General features: G+C 43.4%; 1 protein-coding gene across 6 annotated transcripts in view; it reads left to right on the top strand.

Moving 5' to 3' along the window:
- CIT (citron rho-interacting serine/threonine kinase) overlaps positions 1-27,119 on the top strand; it is a 257,696-nt gene that overhangs the window by 193,435 nt on the left and 37,142 nt on the right. For all 6 annotated transcript variants that reach the window (XM_077461438.1, XM_077461435.1, XM_077461436.1 and 3 more), the window contains 6 exons: positions 12,989-13,126; positions 13,260-13,440; positions 16,660-16,751; positions 17,032-17,136; positions 17,314-17,483; positions 24,338-24,418. In XM_077461438.1, coding sequence (XP_077317564.1) covers positions 12,989-13,126; positions 13,260-13,440; positions 16,660-16,751; positions 17,032-17,136; positions 17,314-17,483; positions 24,338-24,418 — 767 coding nt within the window. The remainder of the gene's footprint in view (positions 1-12,988; positions 13,127-13,259; positions 13,441-16,659; positions 16,752-17,031; positions 17,137-17,313; positions 17,484-24,337; positions 24,419-27,119) is intronic.

The raw sequence follows: 27,119 nt of genomic DNA, 5'->3' as shown, positions 1-27,119 counted from the left end.
TTCAAGGGCATCCGATCAGAATACAGTCAGACAACGCCACGGCTGTGGCATACATAAATCACCAAGGAGGAACAAGAAGCCTCGCCGCTGCTCGGGAGGTCGCTCACATACTTAGGTGGGCAGAGCGTCACGTTCCGGCCCTGTCGGCCATTTACATCCCGGGGGTGGAAAATTGGCAGGCGGACTATCTGAGTCAACAGATGCTGGACCCAGGAGAATGGGCATTGCATTCGGAGATATTCAGGCTGCTGTGCCTGAAATGGGGCACACCAGAGGTGGATCTATTGGCCTCCTGGCTCAATCGGGAGGTCCCGAGATTTGTGTCCAGGACGAGATCCGTGGGCAGACGCGTCAGACACGCTGGTGGCTCCGTGGGATCGGTACCAGCTGATCTACACCTTTCCTCCACTGAAACTGTGGCCACGTCTGCTTCGCAGAGTGGAAGCCGAGGGGATTCCAGTAATCCTGATTGCCCCAGATTGGCCTCAGCGGGCCTGGTACGCAGACCTGGTGCGTCTGGCGGCAGATGCTCCCTGGCGACTGCCGTTGCGAGAGGACCTCCTATCCTCAAGGTCCAATCTTTCACCCTGCTTTACCATCGCTGTCTTTAACGGCCTGGCTGTTGAAAGCCAGATATTGAGGAACCGGGATCTGTCGGACTCAGTGATTCCAACTATGCTGAGAGCACGGAAATCTTCCAGGAAGATATACCATCGTACTTGGAAGGCCTACATCTCCATGTGTGAGGAGAAAGGGAGGCATCCGCACTCCTTCTCTATATCCAGGATCCTGCTGTTTCTTCAGCAAGGTGTAGACCAGAGGTTGGCGTTGAGCACCATCAAGGGGCAAATTTCAGCTTTGGCTGTCTTTTTTCAGCAACCCCTAGCGTCTCACTCATAGGTGAGTACCTTTGTTTAGGGGGTGCGCCATGTAGTCCCTCCGGTGCGTCCTCCGTTGCCTCTGTGGGATTTGAACCTGGTGTTGTCAGCGCTTCAGAAGCCGCCGTTTGAGAATATCAGGGAGATTCCTCTGTTGACCCTTTCACAGAAGGTGGTCTTTCTAGTGGCTATCACATCGGCCAGGAGGGTTTCGGAACTGGCGGCCTTGTCCTGCAAGTCGCCTTATCTGGTCATCCACAGGGATAAGGTGGTGTTGCGTCCACAACCGTCTTTTCTACCCAAGGTGGTCTCGGCCTTTCATATCAATGAGGCATTGTATTGCCCTCATTGGGTCCTAAGCCGAAACACCCCAAAGAGGTGGCCCTTCACGATCTAGATGTGGTTAGGGCTCGGAAGATGTACTTGTCTGCCACAGCTTCCTTTCGGAAGTCAGACTGGCTGTTTGTTTCGGTGGCTGGTCCTAAGAAGGGCATGGCGGTCTCGTTGGCCACCATTTCCAGGGGGATCAGACAGATTGTAGTCCAAGTGTATGCCTTGAAGGGGCAGGTGCCCCCCTTTCCAGTCACGGCCCACTCTACAAGAGCAATCGGAACGTCTTGGGCTTTCCGACACCAAGCGTTTGTCGTAAGGCGGCGACCTGGTCTTCTGTCCATACATTTACCAAGTTTTACAAGGTAGACGTCAGTGCATCGACTGATGCTGGTTTTGGCCGTGTAGTTGCTATTGAGTTTTTTCCTGGTTTTTCGATAAAAACACAGTACTGTTTTGTATAATTTAGATTAAAAAAACAAAACTTACATGTGAACTGATTGGAGGTTTGTTTTATTTAATAAATGCAATCACTTATTACTTAAAGCGGCTTTCACACCGGAGCAGGCAGGCGTTGACGGTAAAACGCTGCTAGTTTTAGCGGCACTTTACCGTCATTTTAGCGGCGCTATTCGGCTGCTAGCAGAGCGCTTATAACCCAGCTAGTGGCTGAGGAAGGGATTAAATGCACCCGTGAAGCGTCGCTGCTGAAGGCGCTTCGGCAGCGGTGCCCATTCATTTCAATGGGCAGGAGTGGTGGAGGAGCGGTATACACCGCTCCAAAGATGCTGCTTGCAGGACTTTTTTTTTAACGTCCTGCCAGAACATCACCTCAGTGTGTCACTCCGGCATGGGAGGCGTTTTGCAGGCACTTTACAGGTGCTATTTTTAGCCCAGAAGCACGCCCGTTGTGAAAGGTGTCTGTTAGATTTTATGAGATGAAAGGGAAAAATATCGGCCCAAAAAAATCGGCATCATATAACGGCCGCCACGATTTCTAAATATCGGCATCGGCCAGCGAAAACCCCATATCGATCGACCTCTAGTCTCCATTTCTCAAGGTACCTAGGGCCTTGAGGTGTGGGGTTAGAATAATGTGCAGTCCCACTGTACCAAGTGCCCCCAACTTTGTTTATACTAATGAATTTGAGGTGGCTTGCAGTGTGCTTACTGGAGGTGCTGATGTCCACAGCCTGAGAGTAACAATTTCTACTGCTCTTTATGTCTATTATGCCCCAGAGTCGTCTTTAGTATTGATGAGTGTTGGCTGCATGTTCTGTCATTTTGGCTGAAGTCTTTACCATGATCATGCAAAACTCTATGGCCTTAAATGACCTTGTGTACAATAGTTGCATATAAAGCCCCAACAGAGATGGTATCAATATAACAAATCATTAAGACTATATTTTATTTTTTAATATATCATGAAGCATAACAAACTAAAACCACATAATGGCTGACATATCTTTGTACATCATAACATTTTACATCTGTTTATGCATTATTGCAGTACACCACGGACAGCCCGGAAGGGATCATGCATAAAACTGCTTTATGCTTGGTGGTTCATAGTGAGTATAGGGGAGAATTGAGAGGGGCCTTATGCAGGGACAAGGGCACCTTCCAATGTCAGACTTGTTCATGCTGGACTATTTTTGTTGGTTTCTTTTATTGGTTTTTGTTTGTCACTTTTATAAAATCTGGGAGTAGGCACACTTTTTCACTAGCTCCTTTCTTGGGGGCCTCTTCAATTTTTTTCCTTTTCCCCCCTCATATATAGCGCACTGAGTAACTGTGGTCTTTTTCACTATGACAAAAAAACAATGGATTATGGTGCAGTAAACAAGAGGCAGGGGTAATGGCAATCATGGGACCACGTGTATAACTATGGATGGGGATAACACAGTCCTTCATAGTCCATCAAAGGTTAATTCCATTGTACATTAGCTACAGCACCTCACAGACTGAAGATCAGAAATGTTCTATCTCTCTGAATGATAAATGCAATTCATTTTTTTTTTTTCATATTATGGTCCAAAAAAGGGCCCTAAGGCCATGGGAGAAATTTTAGAGTGGAGATAATGTTTCAGAACACTTAGTCCACCCCTGATTGTTGGTAGAGATAATAATATCCTATAATTTGTGGAATTTTATACTCATGTTTTTGAACACTTGTTTGAATGGTGTGATATCAATGGTGGGTTTGTCAGGTGTGAATAAAGAAAATAACTCCTCCCGAATGCCATATTCGGCTCACCCAGTGTTATGGATAAGTTCCACTGACCCGAATAAAAGACAACAAAAAGGTAATAAATAATAAAAATAAATCACTCAACCTTTTGTGCAGCACGTATATCTTACTTTAGATAAAAATTTTAAAGGCAAAAATGGATTGTGGCGGAATAAACAGAAGGCAGAGGTATAGCAATTATGAGACCACATGTATAACTATGGATGGGGATAACACAATCCTTCATAGTCCATCCAAGGTTAATGCCAACATAACTCACAGACTAAAGAATATCTGTATAAGAAAAAAGGAAACATAAGAGGCCGCTAAATTCAATGTAGCAATAGGAAACCTTTTTTAGATTAAAAAGAGACCATTGCAACTCACTCTCAAAAAGATGAGTCATCATTTATCATAAATATCACCAGGCTATAATGGAAATAAACCAGGAAGTAAAACCATCTTGGAGTGCAAGGCTGGACCGCAAATTATATCACACGCCTATCGGCTTTTTTAGAGCAGCCCAGCTCCTTTGTCAAGCCTATGTGATTGGTTGTAATGGCGCTATTTATACCCTGAGCAAGTTTAACCCTTATAACCACATGTTAGAGCTGCACAATTGTTTAGAATCATTATGGCAAATTTTTTCCCCCTTGTGATCTTGACAATGTTTTTTCGATTTTTTTTCTATGCAGATAATTCTCTCTGCTCTGCTGAAGCCAACAGCCCTCAAAAGAAAGGGGTGGGGGGAGCGTGCAGTTTGCCAAGAAACACAACATTTTTTAGCAGTGAAACTCGGGTATAAACATTTTAACAAGTTGTCCTTTTAGATCAAAGGAATACATTTTGGTGTGTAAATAAGGGAAGTTTAACCACTTAAACACTAAACCTTTTTCTGACATTTGTTGGTTTCAAGTTAAAATTAATATTATTATTATTACTTGGAACCCCCAAACATTATATATATATATATATATATATATATATATATAAATATATATATATATATATATATATATATATATATATATTAGTAGAGACCCTAGAGCAGGGGTGCCCAACCTTTTGAAGAGCAAGGGCCACTTAAGCGACTTAGACCGATCCGTGTCTGCACTGTATATGCAGCGCGGACATGGACACAGCCCACTCTACTCTGTGGGCCCCCCTATCTGATCCAGCCAGATGGAAGGGGATCCCCTTCTGTTTTTTTCTTTTTGTTTATTTTTTTTTTTTTTTTTAGGTGGATCGGATTGGAGGTAGGTGGGTGCAAATGGACACAGGTTCGTCCATAGAGGTGAATGGAGGGTCCTCGTGGGTTGAACCGATCATGTGAAAGGGGCCTAAGGCTGCATTCACACTGATGTGCGGCAGTTTACCTGCACTGCGGGTGCAGTACAGTGCACCTGTGGCTTTCCTGCAGGTTAGCTGCACTTTGCCATCAATGTCCTTCAGGTGTGGTGCACTTTCTGAAAGCACACCAAACCCGCAGATAATAACAGAAGTCTATGGCTCAGTGCAGGTAACCCAAAGGTGCAATGCGCTGCACCTGCGGATCAGTTTGAAAGCAGCCCAGTAACCACTGCAGAACAGCTATGCCCATATATACACTGCTTTTAGTAATAAACGTACCTTTAATAACAGTCTTCCATTCAGGTATCGCCAGCTGTTTCTGTCACAGGCAGAATGCATTTGGTATCACTCCACTTGGGACAGGAGCCGGCGCTATACAGGAAGCATTGGCAAATGCTGCTCTGCTCCCTCTGCAGCCGCTTGCTTCCTCTACCACTGGCTTCATTTAAAACACTGATGCTCTGGGATGGTGGGTCGGCAACCCATGATCAGGGCTTGAGAAACTGCTATCCCAAAGCAGGAGGTCGCGGGCCACATGTGGCCCCCGGGCCACTGGTTGGGTACCCCTGCCCTAGAGAATAAAATGGCGGTTTTTGCAATATTTTATGTCATACTGTATTTGTGCAGCAGTCGTTCAAATGCAATTTTTGGGAAACAATTACACTTAAATGAATTTAAAAAAAAAAAGCTAACCAGTAAAGTTTGCCCAATTTTTTTTTGTAAAAAACTGTGAAAGATTTTACACCTCAAGAATTGTGATTCTCATTTTGGCCAGAATTGTGCAGCTCTATTACATGTGCATGCAAAAAGGCTTCCTAGCATACCCTGTATCAGCTGTGATAAGAAATGGGTAAAATATGCAAAGGGTATAAAACATAGAATTGTATTATTCTAAACAATAAATTCATAAAATGATGTCAAAAGGTTGAATAAAAAAGTAATAGAAGAGTATTCAAATCAAAAAAATTGGCCTCCGAATAAGGGATTATATTAAAAAAAGTGCTTATGAGAGCATAAAATGTAAATATTTATAGAATTATCAATAATTCATAGTGTTCTGAATAGAAAAAAAACGATTGTACAGGAACTAGCTGTGTGTCATACCCCAAACAAACCACAAGATGGGGTCAACGGTCACTCATAAGACATACTTGTCTATTAATAAGTATGCATGTATATCTATTGTTTTTGTTTTTTTGTTTTTACACCTGCGTTGTTCTTGTTATTTGTAATTAATCTGTCCACTTATTAAGTGAAATAATTGGTAAACATTATAAACATAAGATGTAATAGTTAGAAACGGATTACTAAAAATGGAGCGAAATTATACATTAACAGAAAAAAATAATGAATTACCTAATTTTACAAAATGATTTATCTGAATATATGAAAAAATTTATAAAAATATATATACAGTACAAACAAAAGTGAGTACACCCCTCACATTTTTGTTAATATTTTATTATCTCTCTTCATGTGACAACACTGAAGAAATTACACTTTGCTACAAGTAGTGAGCGTACAGCTTGTATAACAGTGTAAATTTGCTGCCCCCTCAAGATAACTCAACACACAACCATTAATATCTAAACCGCTGGCAACTAAAGTGAAAATGTCCAAATTGGGCCCAATTAACCATTTCCCTCCTCAGTGTCATGTGACTCATTACTGTTACAAGGTCTTGAATAGGGAGAAGGTGTGTTAAATTTGGTGCTATAGCTCTCGCGCTCTCATACTGGTCACTGAAAGTTCAACATGGCACCTCATTGCAAAGAACTCTGAGGAGTTTAAAAAAAAAATTGTCCCTCTACATAAAGGTGGCCTAGGCTATAAGAAGATTACCAAGACCCTGAAACTGAGCTGCAGCACGTGCTCGGCATCATATCCAGAGGATGTCTTCGGGAAATAGACATATGAGTGCTGCCAGCATTGCTGCAGAGGTTGAAGGAGTGGGGGGTCAGCCTGTCAGTGCTCAGACCATACGCCGCACAGTGCATCAAATTGGTCTGCATGACTGTCATCCCAGAAGGAAGCCTATTCTAAAGATGATGCACAAACAGTTTGCTGAAGACAAGCAGACTAAAGACACTGATTACTGGAACCATGTCCTGTCGTCTGATGAGACCAAGATAAATTTATTTGGTTCAGATGGTGTTAAGCGTGTGTGGCGGCAACCAGGTGAGGAGTACAAAGACAAGTGTCTCTTGCCTACTGTCAAGCATGGTGGTGGGAGTGTCATGGTCTGGGGTTGCACGAGTGCTGACACCATTGGGGAGCTCCAGTTCATTGAGGGAACTATGAATGCCAACATATACTGTGACATACTGAAGCAGAGCATGATCCCCTCCCTTCGGAGACTGGGCTGCAGGGCAGTATTCCAACATAAACCCCAAACACACCTCCAAGATGACCACTGCCAAACAAGGTCTCTAACATCCACCAGCTCTGTGATGTCGTCATGGAGGAGTGGAAGAGGACTCGAGTGGCAACCTGTGAAGCTCTGGTGAACTCCTTGTCCAAGGGGATTAAGGCAGTGCTGGAAAATAATGATGGGCACACAAAATATTGACACTTTGGGCCCAATTTAAGGTCATCTGACAATTTTCCATAGTGTTCAGCAAAATGTCTCGGCACACTGTTTGGTACTGCCTTTCTCAACCAGGCGATGATGCCCACCAAACCTTTTAAGAAAGGTTCTGATGGTCCTACAAACCCATAAATGGGCGCATGGACAAGTGAAGACAATACACTACAAATTGGGTTGACCAATACCCTCTGGCAATAGAATGTTTTTCTATTGCCAGAGGTTGTTTTTTGGCCATGCTGGACATGTTTGCAGGTTAAGCATATTTTCTTCCTTCATTGCAAAAACTAACCAGATTATGAAACAAATTATCAAGTGTGACTGAACTTTTTTTTTTTTTTTTTTTTTTCCATGTTGGATGATTTACTAGGTGCCACCTTACATTTGATGCTGGGTACTCTTTTATGTATGAGAATCTCATTTTTTAGGGACTGTTTGCTTCAAATGAGGGTCCTGCAGGAGAATGGGCCAATGTTTGTAATTTTTTTTTCACCCATTTTACAGAATTGACTATGGAATTGGGTTATAAATCTTACAGAGGTCATATCGTTACCATTGTCTGATTTACCCCACCAGCCTCAGTTAGATGAAACCTGTTCCCACGGTTTAAGGTAAAGGCTGTGGTTTATCACAGTAAGATGTTCAAAGTCATACATTGTGTGTTCTGGGATCATTACCCCTTATTTCCAGTTTGTTTGGTATCTTACGAGTCTCTTATGTAGACAAATATGTACCTTGTCTAGTGTTATCAGATACTGGAAAACTACTGCCAGGTCATGCTCTTGCAAGCTATTGTTGGTTTTTTGTGGAGCTCTTGCTCCCATTTATTGTTTGTTGTAGTAATGGCACAATCTTTTGTAAATGCACAATGTCTAAATAATTACAAAAAAAAAAGATGAAAGCAATACACCTTCCCCATTAACTCACTTTGATATCTTTTTGAGAATAGATCTCTGGTTAATGTAATCTTTGTCTTTTGTTCCATGCTAAGTCTGCAAAACGGACTCTTTGGTATCTTACGTATTCATTTTGTCTGATGGCAGCTCTAATAAGGCAGGTATAAATTTCCTGCTGTTGGTTTCAAATAATTTTGTGCAAAATTCAAACCCCTACTCATTAGAGATATCTCCTGTTTATAGAATATATAAATACTGGGTCCTTGGGTATACTTCAATAATGCATAAACAGATATAAAATGTTTTGCTGTACAAAGACATGTCAGCCATTATGTGTTTTTAATGTATTTGTTTTATTAAATAAAAATATGGATTGTGTGAGTCTGTTACATTGTGTACACTGTTCACCTATAAAGTTCCAATGGCGATAATTTCAATTTTAGGTTATATAAAGGGATGTTGGCGGAAGAAGTCTAGTTTCCCTTGTTAGCTTAAAATTTATAAAACTCTATGACCCAAATCGCTGCTTTGTTTGCTGGGTCTCACGGCTGAGGACAGAAATGTGCACTCATGTGCCCTCTCCTTCAGATTCTATATCTTATTTTCCTCTGGCCTTAGATGCTTAAGAGCCATCGGCTGCAGATGCTCTGTCTGATGTATGGAGATTTAAACCACCTGGCATTACTTCCCCCCAAGTAACTATTCGTTTGGTAATAACGTACAGAAGTATCAATCCTGGCTGTGTGCCTCCTTAACAAGGCACTTCATTTTTTGGGTAGAGGATGCACCACTTTTCAAGGACCCAACCCTTCTAGAGCTATGCCCTTCACCCAATCCTGGTTAAAAATGTACTTGTCAACATCTCTTAAAAGTGATCTAACCACTACCGAGGTTGAACCCTTGTTTGTTGAACGCATGGAGCAAATAGTTTTAAACTTTAGGTGTGTGTGTGTGTGTGTGTGTGTGTGTGTGTGTGCGCCTCATGTATGTACGTATGCAAACAAAACCTTGGCTAAATGACTGGACTGCAAAACCCTTGTAGAAAATGGCTTAATTCACATGGCCTTTGAGAGACATCTCTTCATACCGGCTCTTGATAATAATGTTAACAGGGATGCAACTGGTGGCAAGAGCATCCATCTTTCTCAGAGGAAGAAGCTTAAGAAACAGACTGTGGTGTCCTCACCCTCTCTGACTGTTAAATGTCTTTATCTTCGTCCTATATCCTCAACCTTCTTGTTGTGACCCCCCAAGCTTGACTTCCATTACACCTACAAGGTCTTGACCTCAAGTCTGCTTCATGGTTGCTGGCTTTAAGGGCATGGCTGTTGAAGCCCAGATTCTGAGGGACAGGACCATGTTTTGGTTTGTTTTTTATGCTAAAAGCTAGGAAGTCTACTTCCTGCAAGGTCTATCATTGGAAGTGGAAGGCATAACTTCACCTGGTGTGAGGCTTCCACCTCAGGAGTTTCCTCTCCTGCAGGTGGGCATGGATCGGTGTTTGGCTCTTAGCAGTATCAAGAGTGAGGTATATGCCCTTTTATATTGTTTTAGAGACTGTTGGCCCCTCACACTCTAAGTAGGAACTTCGTAGAGTAGGGTTCAACATGCAGCTCCCCCTGTTCATTGTCTGTGGAATCTGGTACCCATTGAACTCCAGAAACCCCCTTTTGAACACATTAGAGATGTTCTCTTTCTTCAACTATGCTCAAAAGGTAGTCGTTCTCGTTCTACCATCTTTAGATGTCTCAGGCAAATCTTCATACATGTCGATGGTCTTAAGGATTGAGTTCCGCACTTTCCTGTTAAGGCTCACTCTACTATGGCATTATACCAGTGTATCTCAACCTTTTTCCAATGTTGCGCCCTTGAAAAGTATTTTTAGTCTTGAGGAATCCCTGTTCAAGGCTTGGTTCACGTTACTGTGTATCACTGAACACGTACAAAATCATGCTAGTTTTTGGCACACAGACAAATGCTCCACTAGTTAGGGGTGCCATTAATTCTTAATGGTACCCAAACACATTGTCAAACGTGGTGCTTTTGGTGCAACACAATAAAAAAATAAAATAAAAAAGGGTCAGGGACTTCTTTCCCTGTATTTCTACGGGTAGGGAATCCCATTAAAATAAATGGACTGCCTTACACGCAGCACACATCCACACAGATGTGAACCAAGGGCTTATTTACATGTCAGGTTAAAGGGGCAGTAAGACTACATGATTGAGCTGTTTTTACCACCCCCAACTGCTCTCCCTTTAGCTGCAGAGGCAGCAGCTGGGGGGTGTACACGTGCTGTGGCTGCAGCTGGAGGTATACGCAGGGTGAATCGGGCTTCCCTGCAACCACCCCGCAACTGTATGCATTGCACGCGGTTTGCTGTGTGGTGATGCTACATTTACGGGCTTAAAACAGGTGGTGAAGCAGCAACATATTGCCTCTTTACCGCCTGCCAAATGCCTCTGAAATGCGATCTGAGCATGGATTGCTTTTCAGAGGAGCGGCAGTACTTGCTATCACAAACAAGCCCTAAAAAAGCAGTTCTGACAATACAGGAATGGGGGGGGGGGGGTCAGGATTAAAATTAACACACACGTACAAACACACACACATATAAATGCGCATACATGCAAACATACAGACATATGAACACACATGTATACATGCGCATGCACACATACAGACACATGCGCACACATACACAAACACACATGTACATACATACACACACGTATAAAGCCCTTTTAAAAGTTCTAGCACAGTACCTTTCCTTCACACAGCCTTGTACTGCGCAGCAGGGAGTAGCAGAGAGCACAGCACACTCCCCTTCCCTTTACTTTCACTTTGCTAAAACTGACGGAGCTTCCTCATAGTGCCAATGTACAGTAAGGCAGGGGATAGGGAGATCGGGCTCCTCTGACAGCCCTTCTCTCCCTTGATCCCGCAGCACACCTAAGGACCTCTGGCGACACCCTAGTGTGCTGCGGCACACCGGTTGAGAAAGGGTGCATTAGACGACTGTTTTTCAGATTTGCAAGGCTACTACTTGTTCTTCTGTTCACACATTCTCACAGGGCCCAACAGGTGAATATTTCAGCAACTTGATGCCAGCTTTGAGCAGCTACACCACATGGGGGTGGTAGTCCCCAGTTTTGCTGGTTTTTAAATGGGCCTGTTAGCATTTTTCTATGGTTCCCCACCCTTTAGACTGCTTGTTGATGTCCCAAAGATTTAAGACTTTCTGTGTCCGTCAATGAATGGGAGCGAAAATATTTTTGTACTCACGATAAAATCTTTTTTTTTTTTTTTTTTGAGTCCATTGAGAAACACAGGTCCCATCCCTCTGTGGTTATGATCATGTTCTGGATACTGCTTTGCTACAAAACTGAGGCATGCTGGTAGTAGGAGGGATGGCCTACTTTTTTCTTTTTTTTTTCCCGGTTTACCAGTGTCCAATCCTCCAGTAGGTTGCAGTATAACCTGAAGATTTAAGTCTTCCTGTGTCCCTCAGTCGACTCCAATAAATAGATTTTATGGCATCTACAAAAATCATAATATACATAGGTCTGCTATCTCAGCGTAGTTGTACCCCTGTAGGGGCTGCCTGTGATTGTGGTCTATCTCTCACCCTGCACAGCAAGGCACACAAATTTCCAGACATAGCAGCAGTAAAGAAATAGTCCTTGTACTTTTTTTTTTTTTTTTATTGAGGGGATTTAACTTGGATATGGGATACCCATGTGATTAATAAGAATTCTTCAGGGACATAACTATATACATCCGGTATATACACACACTTCTCCTCTTCTACCTCTAACACAAACTTGCTTGTAGAGCTACAACTCCCAGGACCAGCTAGCATTGAATTGCAGGCCCGGCAGTGGCTCAGCCAGGACCAAAGCAAAATGCCCTTTGCAGGCAAGGCCCCTATGGTGTAGCAAAATATGGTAGTGCTAGCTGTCCCACGTGGCTACTGGTCCCAGTACCACCTCTTCAGGCCCTGCCAGCCCTCCTGGCTGCAGCTGCTTCCTTCCACTGCCCATGCCACCACAGTCATCCTTACTGGCTCTGCACCCACCCCAGACTGTTTGCACCCAGTCCTCTCAGGCATGCCTCCCAGTCCTCCTTACATTTTGTCACTACCCAGCCCTCCTGACTGTTCCTTGTTCCTCCTGATAACTTGCCTGGCAATTTTCTCCCGCTGTCCTCTCCTCGCACCCATGCCTCCTGTCCAGGACACCTCTGTGTGTCTTGAGAGGGTCCTGTCTACACCCGAGCCCAGGCTCAAGGTCAACCCCTTTTTTACCCCTTTAATTTACCTGTGCTAAAAACAAAAAACAATTTTTACTTCTAGCACTAGAGGGTGCTACATCAGCTAATACTGTTGCATCAACAGTCAAACTTTTTATAGAAAAGGGACAAAAAGGAAGTTGCCTATAGTGGGTGTGTTTGAGACTGACTATACCTGGTTATATAAAGGTCATTTAAAAGGGGTTTGTGGATACTCAGATTATTGAGAAAAAGAGAGTTACGTCTTTTATACACTTTTAAACTATGTAGTGTCAAATAATGCCAGAAAGCTTATTAAACTGTTTTTAACACAATGAGACAAAACAAGGGTTAAAAACTCACCCATGATAATATTTCTTATGTAAATATACCTTCAGATATTGCAAATGCATGCAATTTTTATACTTTTATTTTCTTGTTTTTTCTTTAGAGTTTAGCCGCCGCCTTAAGGAACGAATGCATCATAATATCCCTCACAGATTTAATGTTGGGCTCACAATGCGAGCAGCCAAATGTTCTGTGTGTTTGGATACTGTGCACTTTGGGCGACAAGGTGCAAAATGTTTAGGTAAGTCACGCTTCATTTGAGATTGCTGTATCATATGCCATGCTAATGAGGACAGCTGTCTCGGTGTGTGGACCCATCTAGTTACTTGCTGGGCAGATTTGTTAACCTGCATTTCTGTTTGTTTTTCTGTAAGAATGTCAGGTCATGTGTCACCCAAAGTGTTCCTCCTGCCTCCCAGCTACGTGTGGCCTTCCTGCAGAATATGCTTCACATTTCAACGAGGCCTTCTGCAGAGAGAAAATGAACTCCCCAGGGATGCAGATGAAGGATGTAAACGGTTCTGTGCGACTGGAAGGCTGGATGAAGATACCAAGGTATAAAATACACTGCATGCACGCAGATCAATATTTAGATCCCTAGCGCTACTTAGGAATAAACAAATGATTATAAAATATCAGGACACGCTCTAACGACCAGGATTATGTGATCTTTCTTGTTTTGAATTGTAACTGTACTGTCTCTCTCCATTTTGTGAAGCACTGTGCAGACTATTGAACCCATAAATATCCCATATAAAAAAAATGTATACGACAATTAAAAAATATAATACAAACTTTTAAAAGTAACTTGGAACATATTTTCTGTCCTTTTTCATGTTTTTGTCAGGACTAAATAAATAATGATAAAAATATTTTTTATTTATAGTTAGATAAATATTTCAATTTCCATATGATTTTTTTATTTATTTTTTTGTATTTTGATGTGCAACCAGCAGTTTAAGCTGTCTGCTACATTTCACTGAATATATTCCAGGAACTCCTTACCTCCTGCTGTTAAAAAACTGTTTAAAGGATAAGTTCACTTTTAAAAAATGTGATATGTTCCACACATTTTTATGGTGTACCATGTTCCTGCAGCTCTCCCCTTGATCGCCCCCTTCCCTGTGATGGTGGGCCAGGGAACTTCTCACTGCACCTGCTGTCACTGTTTGAAATTAACGTGGTCATTCAGGGCTCCGCCCACATGGCCCCATCACTCATCCAGAGTTTTGTGAGTGAATACCTACAAGTACTGTCAGCTATTGCGGCTGTTGACTTATAGTTCTCAATGAACTGGGAGGAAGCGCTGGCAATTGCTGTCATAGTCCATTGAGCTTTCTGGGCTGCCCATATCAGAGATGCAAGCAGACAGTTATACTAACCATCTGTAGATGCCTGACATTGCACCTGCAATCTGTTGATTCCAGATGCAATGATTTACATGCTCCTAAGAAAAATAAATTCTTTATTTTTAAACTCCAGTAGAGCAGAGCAAACGGTTACAGAAACTAACATTACTGGATGTTAAACATCTTTTCTTTCAAAGGAGAGGAAGATCAAAAGCTCTGAGACGTTTGCACTTAAACCCTAAATATGTATGAGCGAGAACAGGCTCAAATATTGAAGTGCTATCACTGCTCTGACTCTGTTTTCTGGGGGGAAAAAAGAGGGTATGAAAATGAGAGGAAAATGGATTAGGAAAGAGAAAAAAAAGGGAGGGTAGGGATAGCTTCAGCGAATTCCCATTCCGGAGGCCTTCTGCCCCATGCGTTCATGAGGGCCCAGATTCCATGTATATGAACCAAGGGGTCCAGATTTTTAAATGTTTTTCTGTTTTGTTCTCTGACATCAGCTGACAGCTACATAATCCAGCCATTGTGCAATACTGGGTGGAGATTACTTCCACGTGAAAGTGTATACATGCCTTAGCTGTGTTAAGCAGATGTTTTAGGAGAGAGTTTTTGCAGCGTTTGATGGACATCAGGGTAACGTGAAGTAAACATGCCGCTGGATCTCCTGCAAGAGACACACCTGTCACTTTGTGTATTGTTGTAAACACTGCCGTCCAAAAGTCTTATCCTTTAGGGCCAGCCAAGACCAGATTATGTGTAGTAAAGTGCTTTCCTCTCAATTGCAATTAACATTTTTTTTTTTTTTTTTACCTGTAAAACAAAAAGTGCATTTATTTTTAAAGGTCAACTGAAAGAAAAGCAGTTACTCAGCCCCCATGGGGCATATGCTTGTGGCATGGCCATATTAGGCCAACGTGCTTTCAGCGTCACCACTTTAGGGACACAGCAAGCCATAAAAACACTTTGTGGAAAAGTAACGTTGAAACAAACTATGATACCACACCCTTTAAAGCACTATTTGGAAAAGAAATGCAATGCAGTAGTTAGTATATTGCTCTCATAATGAGAAAATGCAATTAACGAACGAAGACTGACTAAATATTATAACCCTGAAAGGTGTAGATATTTTCTTTAGAAAACTTACAAAGAAAGTCCAGTACTGTCCTAGACCCATCCAAAGGCACTTAGAAACTGGAATAAACGCTGAAAGGAACAGATCTAGTAGACCCAAAGCCACAACATAATCAGAACACATGTCTGGAAGTCAAAAGCTTGCATGATTGACGCCTCACAGGAAACCAGCTTAACAGTGGTGGAAGTGTGCAAGCATAACTTTTAATTGTGAAGAGAATACTTTGAGCTGAAGGGTTGACTGGTTGAGGGTCAGTAAAAAAGTAATTGCTAAAATGGCTGAATTGGGAATTAACCACCAGTATGGACTAATGTAGATTGAAAATGGACTTGCGGGCCGATGACAAAAAACTTGGAACCTTTGGTTTATCATGCAGGAATTTTGTACAAGTAGGGGAAAGTATAGTTCTTCAATGTGTGATACCAACAGTCAAACACAGCTGAGAAAGAGTAGTGCTCTGTGCCCATTTGCTGGAGCCAGAGCCTGTGTCATGCACTAGCTCCGTGAATCAAACGACCCACTACAGAATTATGCAACTCCATGCAAACATCCCCTAGTCTTTACCCAGTTGGTCCTTTCTCAGCTGCTTCAAAAGGAAGGAACGTTGGACTTTAAATCCATAGAATGGCTAGCACAAGACTAAGGTTTTGCATTGGCACTACTTTTTTTTTTTCATTTTAGATAGAGTAAGAGAAATTTATCTTATTTTTTTTTTTTTTTTTTTTGCCGTTTGGGTTCCATTGTGGAGATTTCTCTTAATTTCCTGTCCCATAGCCAAAACAGGAAGTGACAGGAAATACCTCCAAAATTAGGAATTCCCTGGTTGTCTTCAGGATTACAGGAACTAGTATCCTTTTTCAAAGATGTCCTCTGTATTCCAGTTCTGGTGACAGACAATTTTTTTTGATTTGTAGGAACATCTGTATAAATGTTAGGTAAAGCTTTCTGATCCATGTTTGATTTTCATTGTGGAAAGATTGTTGTGTTTGGTTTTATCTGCAAAAGGTGACCACTTTCTATCGAATAAAAAAATGTGTGAATATATTTTGTTAGAATAAAATTAATGAAAACATCAGTTTAAAAAAGGGTTAATATAATAAGTCTTAAATCATTATATTATCTCTTTGTACCTTCATATAATCCCTGTTTGTACCTTTAATAATATGACTTATTGTACAATGAAGTGCAAACTTATTCTTAGGCTTAAAAAAAAAATCCTAAATCTAGCAGCAAAGAAGTTAGGCCTTGTTTTAAAGAAATGTTTCATACTAACTGTCTCTTACTTTCTAGAAACAATAAACGTGGTCAGCAAGGCTGGGACAGAAAATATGTTGTGCTAGAAGGAACAAAGATTTTATTATATGATTCTGAAGTAAAAGAAGGTGTGTTTTGGTACTTTGTTTTTATTTTATACTGTGGATAGGGTCTTCATTCTATGGGTCTGAAGCTGGAGTGCCTTATGTAACCCTCACTCTTATGACTGTAAGTAGTCTAATATGTAATTGTGTTACTCCTTCCAAGTGACAACCTTTCCATTTAAGTTTTATTAATTTTTTGTATTTTTATATTTTATTTATTATGTATGATGTAGCTTGTGGCTACTTGTATTACAATCATGCAAAGTTAACTCATGAATGTTAAGAATTATATTTTTGCACATAGGCAACCAGAGACCATCTGAGGAGTTTGAACTTTGTCTTCCTGATGGTGATGTCACAGTTCATGGAGCTGTAGGATCTACAGAACTAGTAAACACTGCCAAGTCAGGTGAGTATCCATCATTGCAGAACATGGGTAAATATTTATTTGCCTGTACATCCTATGTCTTGCTTATTTGGGGCAGAAATTCTGTGTGTATATATTTATATTCTAGTCCTCATTTTTTTAAACAAAAAATCACCAAATGGTCAGTTTTTGAACGCACGTTTATTTTCTTTTGATTAGATGTGCCATATGTGCTGAAGGTGGAGTCTCATCCGCATACCACCTGCTGGCCTGGGCGCACACTGTATCTGTTAGCACCCAGTTTTCCCGACAAGCAGCGTTGGGTCAGCGCCTTGGAGTCTGTGGTTGCTGGCGGGAGAGTGTCCAAGGAAAAGGCAGAAGCTGATGCGGTAAGTGGTAGGAGTTCCTCAAAGTTAGCTTTCTGTATAAAATTGTTTAAGGGCCCTTAATCCTAAAACAAAAATGCCGTCTACAAATAAATGAGGTATGTATTTTCTATCTGAATCTCTAGCTTTCTACATCACATTCATTCATAAAAACAGATCTCAGAATAGTTAATTTGTTATTTCCATGCTTGCTGCATCAGTATAGAAACAAAGAAGATTGTAAAATGCTGGCAGTGCTAAACTTACTGCGTTCTTTTTTAACTTAAGTTTATGCATAGAGTTACCTAAAAAAGTGGATATTACAGTCTGCTCACATAATTTGTAATAAAAACATCTGCCATTCTGAAGCATTCCACCAACCACTTTGCATACTATTTTATATATACTGTGATTCTGTACTTGCCAAATATGCTGCAGAAATCTCCCTACACTAAGTCTGGCTGCAGCCATTTTAACTGTGGGAAGCTGAAGCTGCTGCCTGTTCACTTTCTGGATTTACAGACACACATACTGTATATACAGACACATATACAGACAGACACACTCACACCACTGCTTGCCAGTGTTTCGTCAGATTAGGTGACCCGTCAGACTTTGTAACGGAAGTGACGTTTCGTGGCCGCCATCTTGCTACACCCAGCACTGCTCCACAATAAGGATATTCAAGAAGGAGGCAAGCGGACATCTTGTTACACCCTACTGGAGTTTTGCATTTCACACTTATTTATAACAGTAAACTGAGTTTATGTAGTGTAATACTGTACTCAGAACTACGTCTGACTGTTTAGATGTTGAATTTTAAAAGCAGCGTTATTCTGTCCAATTACCAAACCTGGGAGATCAGCAGGCTTGCCGCTGCTTTTAAAATTCAACATCTAAACAGTCAGACAAATTTCGCAGTTTAAAAATGCTTTCATGTCTCATTTGATATTTAGCAAGAATTATAAAAGTTTAGAGAAAAAAAGGCATAAAAGAAGAAAGGGAGGGACAGTGCACTAAACTAAACCATTTGTTTTAGAAGGCAGTCTAATAGATTTTTACCTAGGTAAGGAAAAAACAGACTACTGTCTTGCAGGGGCACAGGGCTGCACAATAAGCACCAAAACGCTTCAGTGTGGGCACCAAAGGTGCAACTTTATATAGTTACTGGTAGTTTGAGATATCATTTCACAGTAATGTAGGTGACTCTGCAACAAAATGAGGTCAGAAAGGGAAAAAACTGCCAGATTTTATGGAAAACTGAAATATGCAGTACATTTTTGACATTATCTGGTGCGAAGCTTGGTCTTTTAATGTTTGTTTTATTACTTTGTTTTGTTTGACCGGTTAGTAAATATTTTCACTAGTAATTATTTAGTAAATATTTTTTTCCCTTCAACTCACATGTCCATATCATTTGGACACAGTTGTGAATATTGTTTTAAGAAAAAATTAGCTATAACAATTTCTGCTTCATTTTAAGACAAACTGTAGCCGTACTAAACTAAAAATCATATAGCGAGTGACATCAATGCTAAAGCTAAGCTATCTTTTTTTAAGGCTGTGGATGAATTCTTGTAGGGTGACACATTTGACAGATATTAAAGTGGAAGGAAATCCTCCTATCCTTTACAGCCAACAAAGCTCCCATTTTAGTTTTTGCTTGATTTGCAGTGATTAATCCTTATTGTTTATATGGGATTGACCTGGGGACCCTCTTTGAAACTGAGGTCCCCCTGGATTTTGGTAGGGGAGCAGATACTGGGAAATTTGGAGCAAGTATTAATTCTAAGCCCTTGTACACACGGTCGGACATTCCGACAACAAAATCCATCTTTTTTTAGACGGATTTTGTCCGATACTGGTGCTGCATACACACAGTCGGACAAAGTTGTCGGAAAATCCAATCTTTCAGAACGTGATGACGTTTAGTTACAATGGGACTACGTTCAGGCTAGTAGCCAATAGCTTTGGTCTTGTAATTTGATATGAGCATGCGTGGCACTTTGTCCAATCGGAATTCTCTACAAACCATGATGATCATGTTGTTGGAAAATTTTATATCCAGCTCTCAAACTTTGTTGGCCAGACATTCCGACGGAAAAAGTGCAATGGAGCCCACACACGGTCGGATTATCCGACAACGTGGTCCGATCGGACATTATCCGTCGGACTTTCTGACAGTGTGTACAAGGGTTAAGAGGAGCTTCAATGAGCTGTCCTCTTCTCTGTATACTTAATCTGCTTATGGCCTGATCTGAGTGGCTATAGTTCCAGGCTGCTTCTGTTTGTATTTATATCTGTTTTTACTTTTAATTTTTTGCTGTTTTTTTTTTTTTTTGTATTCTCATAAAGGCTCTGTTTTGTACCTTATATACTTAAAAATTCAAATATAAAATAATTTGCAAAACAAAAAAACATTGCCTTTGAAAAGAACAAAATGGTACTTCTCGCAGCCTGCTAGATAATATCGTATAGTACATATTTCTTGTATTTCAGACACACAGAATATTATTGAAATTATATATTTAATAAAGTGGCGTTCCACGCAAATGTGGAAGCACCGCTTATCTGCCTCCCCCCCCCCTCCGGTGCCACATTTAGCCCATCCCCACTTCTGAGAGATCTTGCCATGATGAGATCACTTGGAAGTTCAGCCCCCCTTCTTTCCCAGTCACCAGGCTATTCAGAAAGCACAGCAATCACAAATGCACAGTAGGGAGCCAGCAGTGAAGCCGAAAGGCTGACGGTTACCCTTACAACGAAAGGTGGCGGCAGCACCCAAGAGGCGATGGAAACATTGGGTGGGGTGCCAACATCGCTGGATTCCAGAACAGGTAAGTGTCCTAATATTAATAGTATGTATAGCTGCTGACTTTACATTTTTTGCTGGGGTGGGCGGAACTCCGCTTTGAAAGAAGTTTGAGGTTATAAAAAAAGAAACATACATACCCACCTTAATGCTGCAATTATTCCAAGTGAGCTCTAAGACAATCACATGCTTGCTGATCTCTCAGTTCTCAGTCCGGTTAAAGTACCTGATTTAGCTCTGCCCTTCAGGGTTCACTGGAGCACGGGGTTGGCCAGGGGTGGGCACAGCTGCCTCATACTCTGAACTGGACATAGAGAGCCAGAGCCAACCATCAATCAGGCAGCTGGGTGGATCCTGACAATATGGTCAGGATCCTTCCAGAGCCTGGAGCATGTCTAATGTCAGATGATAGCAGGCAATAGCCTGCTATCAGCTGACTTTGGGTTACAGGAATGCAAAGCTAAGAGTACTTCTGTAACCCACAGTATAGTGTAAAAAAAAAAAAATTTTTAACTTTTTTTTTAAACTATTGTAAGTATTTTAAAATTACTTTTAACGGCCTACTGCAATCCCCTGTCTACCAGTGCTCAGGCCTGGGAAGGGAGTGTTAACACGGGGAACCAATCAGGTTCTGCAGCACGTAAATGCTGACAGGAAAAAAGAGAGTAATCGAATGAGCTCATTGGTGTGTTGCTACTGCTTCAATGTCCAGTTGGCAAGTAAAATGTGTGTCCAGGTCTTTCTGTAGTGCTGTCTTGGAACATGCTTGTTGTCTGGTAGGGATTTTGGGTCACAAGTCGTGTTGCAGAGAATAGAAGATCATGTGGCAGGTAAATCTGTGCCCATAATTTGGGTCTCAAATTTGTATGTAGCGGTTTTGCCAGAAATTCAGCTTTTTAGCATAATAGAACAATAGTGTCAAAACTGCATAACCTCCTTGGTACAGGATTAGTGTGTAAGGCCGCGTACACACGGGCGGACTGTTCGCCCAACCTTGTCCGCTGAACAGTGTTTGGGCGGACAGTCCGCCCGTGTGTGGGCTTTCAGCGGACAGTTTCAGCGGACAGTTGGACGGACAAAGTCTTTCGGAAATTCCGAAAAACTGTCCGCTGAAACTGTGTTTGAGCGAACAGTCCGCCCGTGTGTGGGCCTGTCCGCTGTACTTTCGAAATGAGCGGACTGTTCCCGCTCGGAAAGTCCGCCCATTTCGAGCGCGTGTACAGGTAGGCGGGGCCCGCGAAGGAGACGTCGCGGGCTCCGCCGCCTGGAATGGGCTTAAAGGGGAACACCAACGCCGAAAAAAATCGGCGTGGGGGTTCCCCCCAAGTCCACACCAGACCCTTGTCCGAGCACGCTACCCGGCCGGCCAGGAAAGGGGGGCGAGCGAGCGCGCCCCCCCTCCTGAGCCGTACCAGGCCGCGTGCCCTCAACATGGGGGGTGCCTTGGGGAAGGGGGGGCCGCGCGGCCCCCCCACCCCAAAGCACCTTGTCCCCATGTTGATGAGGACAAGGGCCTCTTCCCGACAACCCTGGCCGTTGGTTGTCGGGGTCTGCGGGCGGGGGGCTTATCGGAATCCGGGAGCCCCCTTTAAGAAGGGGGCCCCCGGATACCGGCCCCCCACCCTATGTGAATGAGTATGGGGTACAATGTACCCCTACCCATTCACCTGTGAAATAAAGTACAAAAAAAAACACAACACATGGAAAAAGTATTTTATTGCACAGCTCCGGGGGTCTTCCGTCTTCGGGGGTCTTCTCGCCGGACTCCTCCGCTATGTGTGTGTAGCTCTTTTGCTAGCGGAGGAGTCCGGTTTTCTTCCTCCCCGCCGCCGGCCTCTTCTCCCGACTTCGGGGGTCTTGTCCCCCTCTTCGGTTCTTCTGCCGGGCCACCGCGCCTGGTCCGGTGGCCCGGTCTTCTGTCGCCGTCTTCCGTTCTTCTGTCGCCGCCTTCGGTTCTTCTGCCGGGCCACCGCGCCTTCTTGTAGCTCTTTTACAGGCGGTGGCCCGGTCTTCTGTCGCCGCTGTCGTCGTCGCCGCCGCCTTCCGTTCTTGTTCTTCTTCTTGTTCTTCTTCTTCTTCTCCTGGAGATGTTGACTCGACGAGCTCTCCGGCCGGAATGCCAGGGACACGCTCCGCTGCCACTTATATAGTGACAATGGGGCGGTGTCACATGGTATATGTCACATGGGTTGGTCACATGGGTTGATGTCACATGGGGACTATGACATCGTAAGGGGGCGGGGTCACCATGTGACCAACCCATGTGACATATACCATGTGACACCGCCCCATTGTCACTATATAAGTGACCGCACAGCGCGGCTCTGGCATTCCGGCCGGAGAGCTCGTCGAGTCAAGATCTCCAGGAGAAGAAGAAGAAGAAGAACAAGAAGAAGAACAAGAACGGAAGGCGGCGGCGGCGGCGACGACGACAGCGGCGACAGAAGACCGGGCCACCGCCTGTAAAAGAGCTACAAGAAGGCGCGGTGGCCCGGCAGAAGAACCGAAGGCGGCGACAGAAGAACGGAAGACGGCGACAGAAGACCGGGCCACCGGACCAGGCGCGGTGGCCCGGCAGAAGAACCGAAGAGGGGGACAAGACCCCCGAAGTCGGGAGAAGAGGCCGGCGGCGGGGAGGAAGAAAGCCGGACTCCTCCGCTAGCAAAAGAGCTACACACACATAGCGGAGGAGTCCGGTGAGAAGACCCCCGAAGACGGAAGACCCCCGGAGCTGTGCAATAAAATATTTTTTCCCTGTGTTGTGTTTTTTTTTGTACTTTATTTCACAGGTGAATGGGTAGGGGTACATTGTACCCCATACTCATTCACATAGGGTGGGGGGCCGGTATCCGGGGGCCCCCTTCTTAAAGGGGGCTCCCGGATTCCGATAAGCCCCCCGCCCACAGACCCCGACAACCAACGGCCAGGGTTGTCGGGAAGAGGCCCTTGTCCTCATCAACATGGGGACAAGGTGCTTTGGGGTGGGGGGGCCGCGCGGCCCCCCCTTCCCCAAGGCACCCCCCCATGTTGAGGGCACGCGGCCTGGTACGGCTCAGGAGGGGGGGCGCGCTCGCTCGCCCCCCTTTCCTGGCCGGCCGGGTAGCGTGCTCGGACAAGGGTCTGGTGTGGACTTGGGGGGAACCCCCACGCCGATTTTTTTCGGCGTTGGGGTTCCCCTTTAAGCCCATTCCAGGCGGCGGAGCCCGCGACGTCTCCTTCGCGGGCCCCGCCTACCTGTACACGCGCTCGAAATGGGCGGATTTGCCTCCTCCTTACGTGGGCGAGTCCGTTCATTTCAAAAGTTGAGCGAACTGTTTGCCCAACCTTGTTCGTCAAACAGTCCGCTCGTGTGTGGGCAAGTCCGCTCATGCAAATTTTGAGCGGACTGTTTGCCGAAACTGTTTGACGAACAAGGTTGGGCAAACAGTCCGCGCGTGTGTACGCGGCCTAACTGTGTGTTGCTCTTTTCATGATATCAGGATGAGTGTATTGGAGGTGATAATAAAGGTAAATATTCCTATGTTCACTTCTGACACAATTCTGTTGTCTTTGCATTCTGTTCTTGTTACACTGACCAGTGTTTTTACACACTATCCTTGTGTGTCACTGTCGCTTTGTGCCTTCCTAGTAGATAGAATGTGATTGTGTAAATAGCATATGTTATCTCTTTTTTTATATTTTTTTTTATAGATTTTTATGTTTGTTAAATGCTGGTGAAATCAAAGGGGTGGGTCAGGTTTGAAGACAAAAAGTTTGGTAAAGAATGTAGGAAGAGGTATTTGAATTAGGGCTTCTCTCAGCAGTCTTGAAGGAGGGGGTTAAGTAAGCCCTAGTGTAATACATTAATTCACTTCAGGCCTCCTTTTTGCTCTTCTAAAGACCAGATGTATACACTTTTAGATCAGAAACAGGTGCTTGATAATCAGAGATTTTATAGATCTGTATGGGTACAGCTCCTGCTAGAAGCAGTGTACATTGCCATGAGATTGGAATTAAACTACATTTTCTGGAATTTTCTTCACCCTGACATAATGGACGATTGTTTTCTTTTGTCTACATTACATAGAAATTGCTTGGAAATTCCCTTTTGAAACTAGAAGGAGAAGACCGTCTAGATATAAACTGCACTATTCCACTCACAGAGCAGGTAAGGAGTTGCACAGTAATGCATCCGCTGTATTGTATGCAATGTAAATGTTTCAAATGATTTCACACATTCAAATATAAGCTGAATATTTTTGTAGAACTGTGGTACATGTTGGTCATCTATTTTTTGTGTAGTTGATTTATTGCTACTCATAGTCAGTGTTTAATTTCTTAAAATGTTTTCAGTAGAGATCTATGTGGGTTTTGTTCTTCAGACCCACAATGCCTGAAAATGCCATGCCCTTAATCTGCTTTTGAATCCAGTGGCATTTTCTCCCCAACCCTACCTGACGCCCACTTTTACATCTGCCATGTTACACAAACACTGTCAGAGGCTGTCCAAGTTTTGGAAAAACTATAGTAACTTCCTGGGACACAGGGTACACCTATACCTTTACAGGAACACTGCCCTTCATATTTTAACAGAGATTGCCCCAATTAGAGTTTTGTCAGAGTGCTTCTTTAGAAGAGAGAGAGATAAATGTCTGCCAAAGCATAAAATATATAATGTGAATAATAGCTTACCAGAAAAGAGGTTCCAAATGTATATTTCATATATACTCCCATCATGCCTCAGTTTTTTTTTGTGTCTTTAGAAGAATGCATGTCTTCTTTCTACTCTGAGAGAACCAAGCTGTTACTTTTTCTGCTTTTTATTAAGACATTTTCTCTTCCAGCAAAATTCTACAGTTGCTGCAAAACCACAGAGGCTCATTTTCCAGCTTCCAGATTGGCTGATCCTCAGCTTAGCCCCAGAGGCTGTACCCAGACTCTGCTTCTAGGAAGAAACAGGCTGGCCTGTAATGTGTCCTCCTGAAGCATTGGCCTCCGTGTTAGATTCTCTCCTAGAAACCCTCAGTGTAACATGTTGGCCACAGATTGCTTTACAGGTTCAGGACTGATTTGCACTCACCCAATAGCCAACGGCTCTTTGGATGAGGCATTCTCCTGGATCCTTCCTAATTTCTCCATTTGCTTTGTGGGGACCAGAAGGTGTTTCAGGACCATTGCTGCTATAAGTGAAGGCTTTGCCTTGGTGTACTTTAAAGTTGATCTCCAGCTTTTAACAAACTTTAAATAGTTAATTTGGACCAAGCTCATGCCCATGGCCCTGCTCTATTGTGTTAATGGATCTTGGCAAATCCCTAGACTTCTTTATTAAGGGTGTTCCCGGGGCAAAAGAACACCCTTTTATCCCAACAAAAGAAGCCTAAGCCTGTACTTGGGAAACCGTCTACCTCAGTTTCTCCCAGGCCTCCAAAGCAAAGCCTGGTTCCACTACAAGTCCTGAACTCCCAAATCCTCCAAACTGGCAAGCAAGTTCTCCTGGCAATAAGGAGATGCCCTAATTGTCAGGGTATGTCTGGCCACCTGTTCCCAGGTTATTTTACACATATGGGCCCAGGATGTTTTATCCAGGGACCAAAAGCTAGAATTTCGGCCTCTACTTCTGCATGCTTCAAGTTGTCAAACCTGCCAATGTCCCCTTTAAAACAAGCAGGCTTCCATCCTGGCACAGCTCCTCAAGGGGTTATAGCCAGTGTTCCTAAAAAGGGGAGATACCAGGATTTCTACTCAAATCTGTTCAGTTTCCAGAGAAAATGGCACTCAGTTGGCCCATTTTAAACCTAGTTTCTTAACATATTCTTTTAGGTACAGAACTGCACTTTGGGTTTCCACCAAGGTTCTAACCTCTGTACTTGCTCTATTTCATGAATTCTATAGTGAGATACTTAAAGGAGTTGTAAAGGAAGAAGGTTTTTATTTTTATTTTAATGCATTCTATGCATTAAGATAAAAAAAACCTTCTGTGTGTAGTAGCCACCCCAGAACCCCCTAATTACCTACCTGAGCCCCTTCTCTCTCCAGCAATGTCCACAATCCCATCAGCCATCCAGGACACTCCTTCTGATTGGCTGACACAGAGCCATCGCACCCTGCGGTTGTCAATCGGGGAGAGCGGGGGTGGGGCAAGGTCAGGGCTCCCTGTCTGAATGAATACACGGAGCTCTGACTTGGCTTGGGTGCCCCCTGTAGCAAGCTACCGGCTGAGGGGCACTCAAAGGAGGGAGGGGCTAGGAGCAGCAAAGAGAGACCTGAGAAGAGAAGGATCTGGGCTGCTCTGTGCAAAACCAACTGCACAGAGGAGGGAAGTATAACATGTTTGTTATTTATTTTTAAACAAGCCTTTACAATCCCTTTAAGCCTACTACCCACAAGCCAAATGTCAGACGACATCGGGCAGTTCAATAAAAACCATCCGAGATTCAGCCCATGTGTATGGCAGCTGGTCTGACAGAAGCTGGTCGTGCATGCTGTAAAACCGATCAGCGCTCTCAGCCAATGGCTAAGGGCACTGACCGCAGTGTTCTGACAGGGGGACCGTCCCCGTCAGACAACATTAGCACAGCATTGGAGATGGATGTACTAACATTGGACTGTTAGTACAGCAGCTCTGATCTGAGCTGCAAGTTTTTTTGTTCAACTCGCTGGGTTGGGCAAATTCACTTAACCTAACATTCTGGCTGTGTGGAACAAGAAGGCCCAGTCAATGGACCATCGCTTATGCCTGAATCCCAAGACAAGGCTTTCCTTGACCTGGTGGGTCAAGCCTACACCAAAGTTTTCCTTCCACTAATCTAGAAGGTACTTGTTAGAAAGTTCTGCCTGTTGACTGTGGAGGAGTTCTAGACAATGCAAGG

The sequence above is a fragment of the Lithobates pipiens genome, unplaced genomic scaffold (genome assembly GCF_037356315.1).
Source record: "Lithobates pipiens isolate NorthernLeopardFrog02 unplaced genomic scaffold, aLitPip1_a1.2 Scaffold_3, whole genome shotgun sequence".
NCBI lineage: Eukaryota > Metazoa > Chordata > Amphibia > Anura > Ranidae > Lithobates > Lithobates pipiens.
The sequence above is the reverse complement of the archived record's forward strand: the minus strand, read 5'-3'. Positions and strand labels throughout refer to the sequence as shown.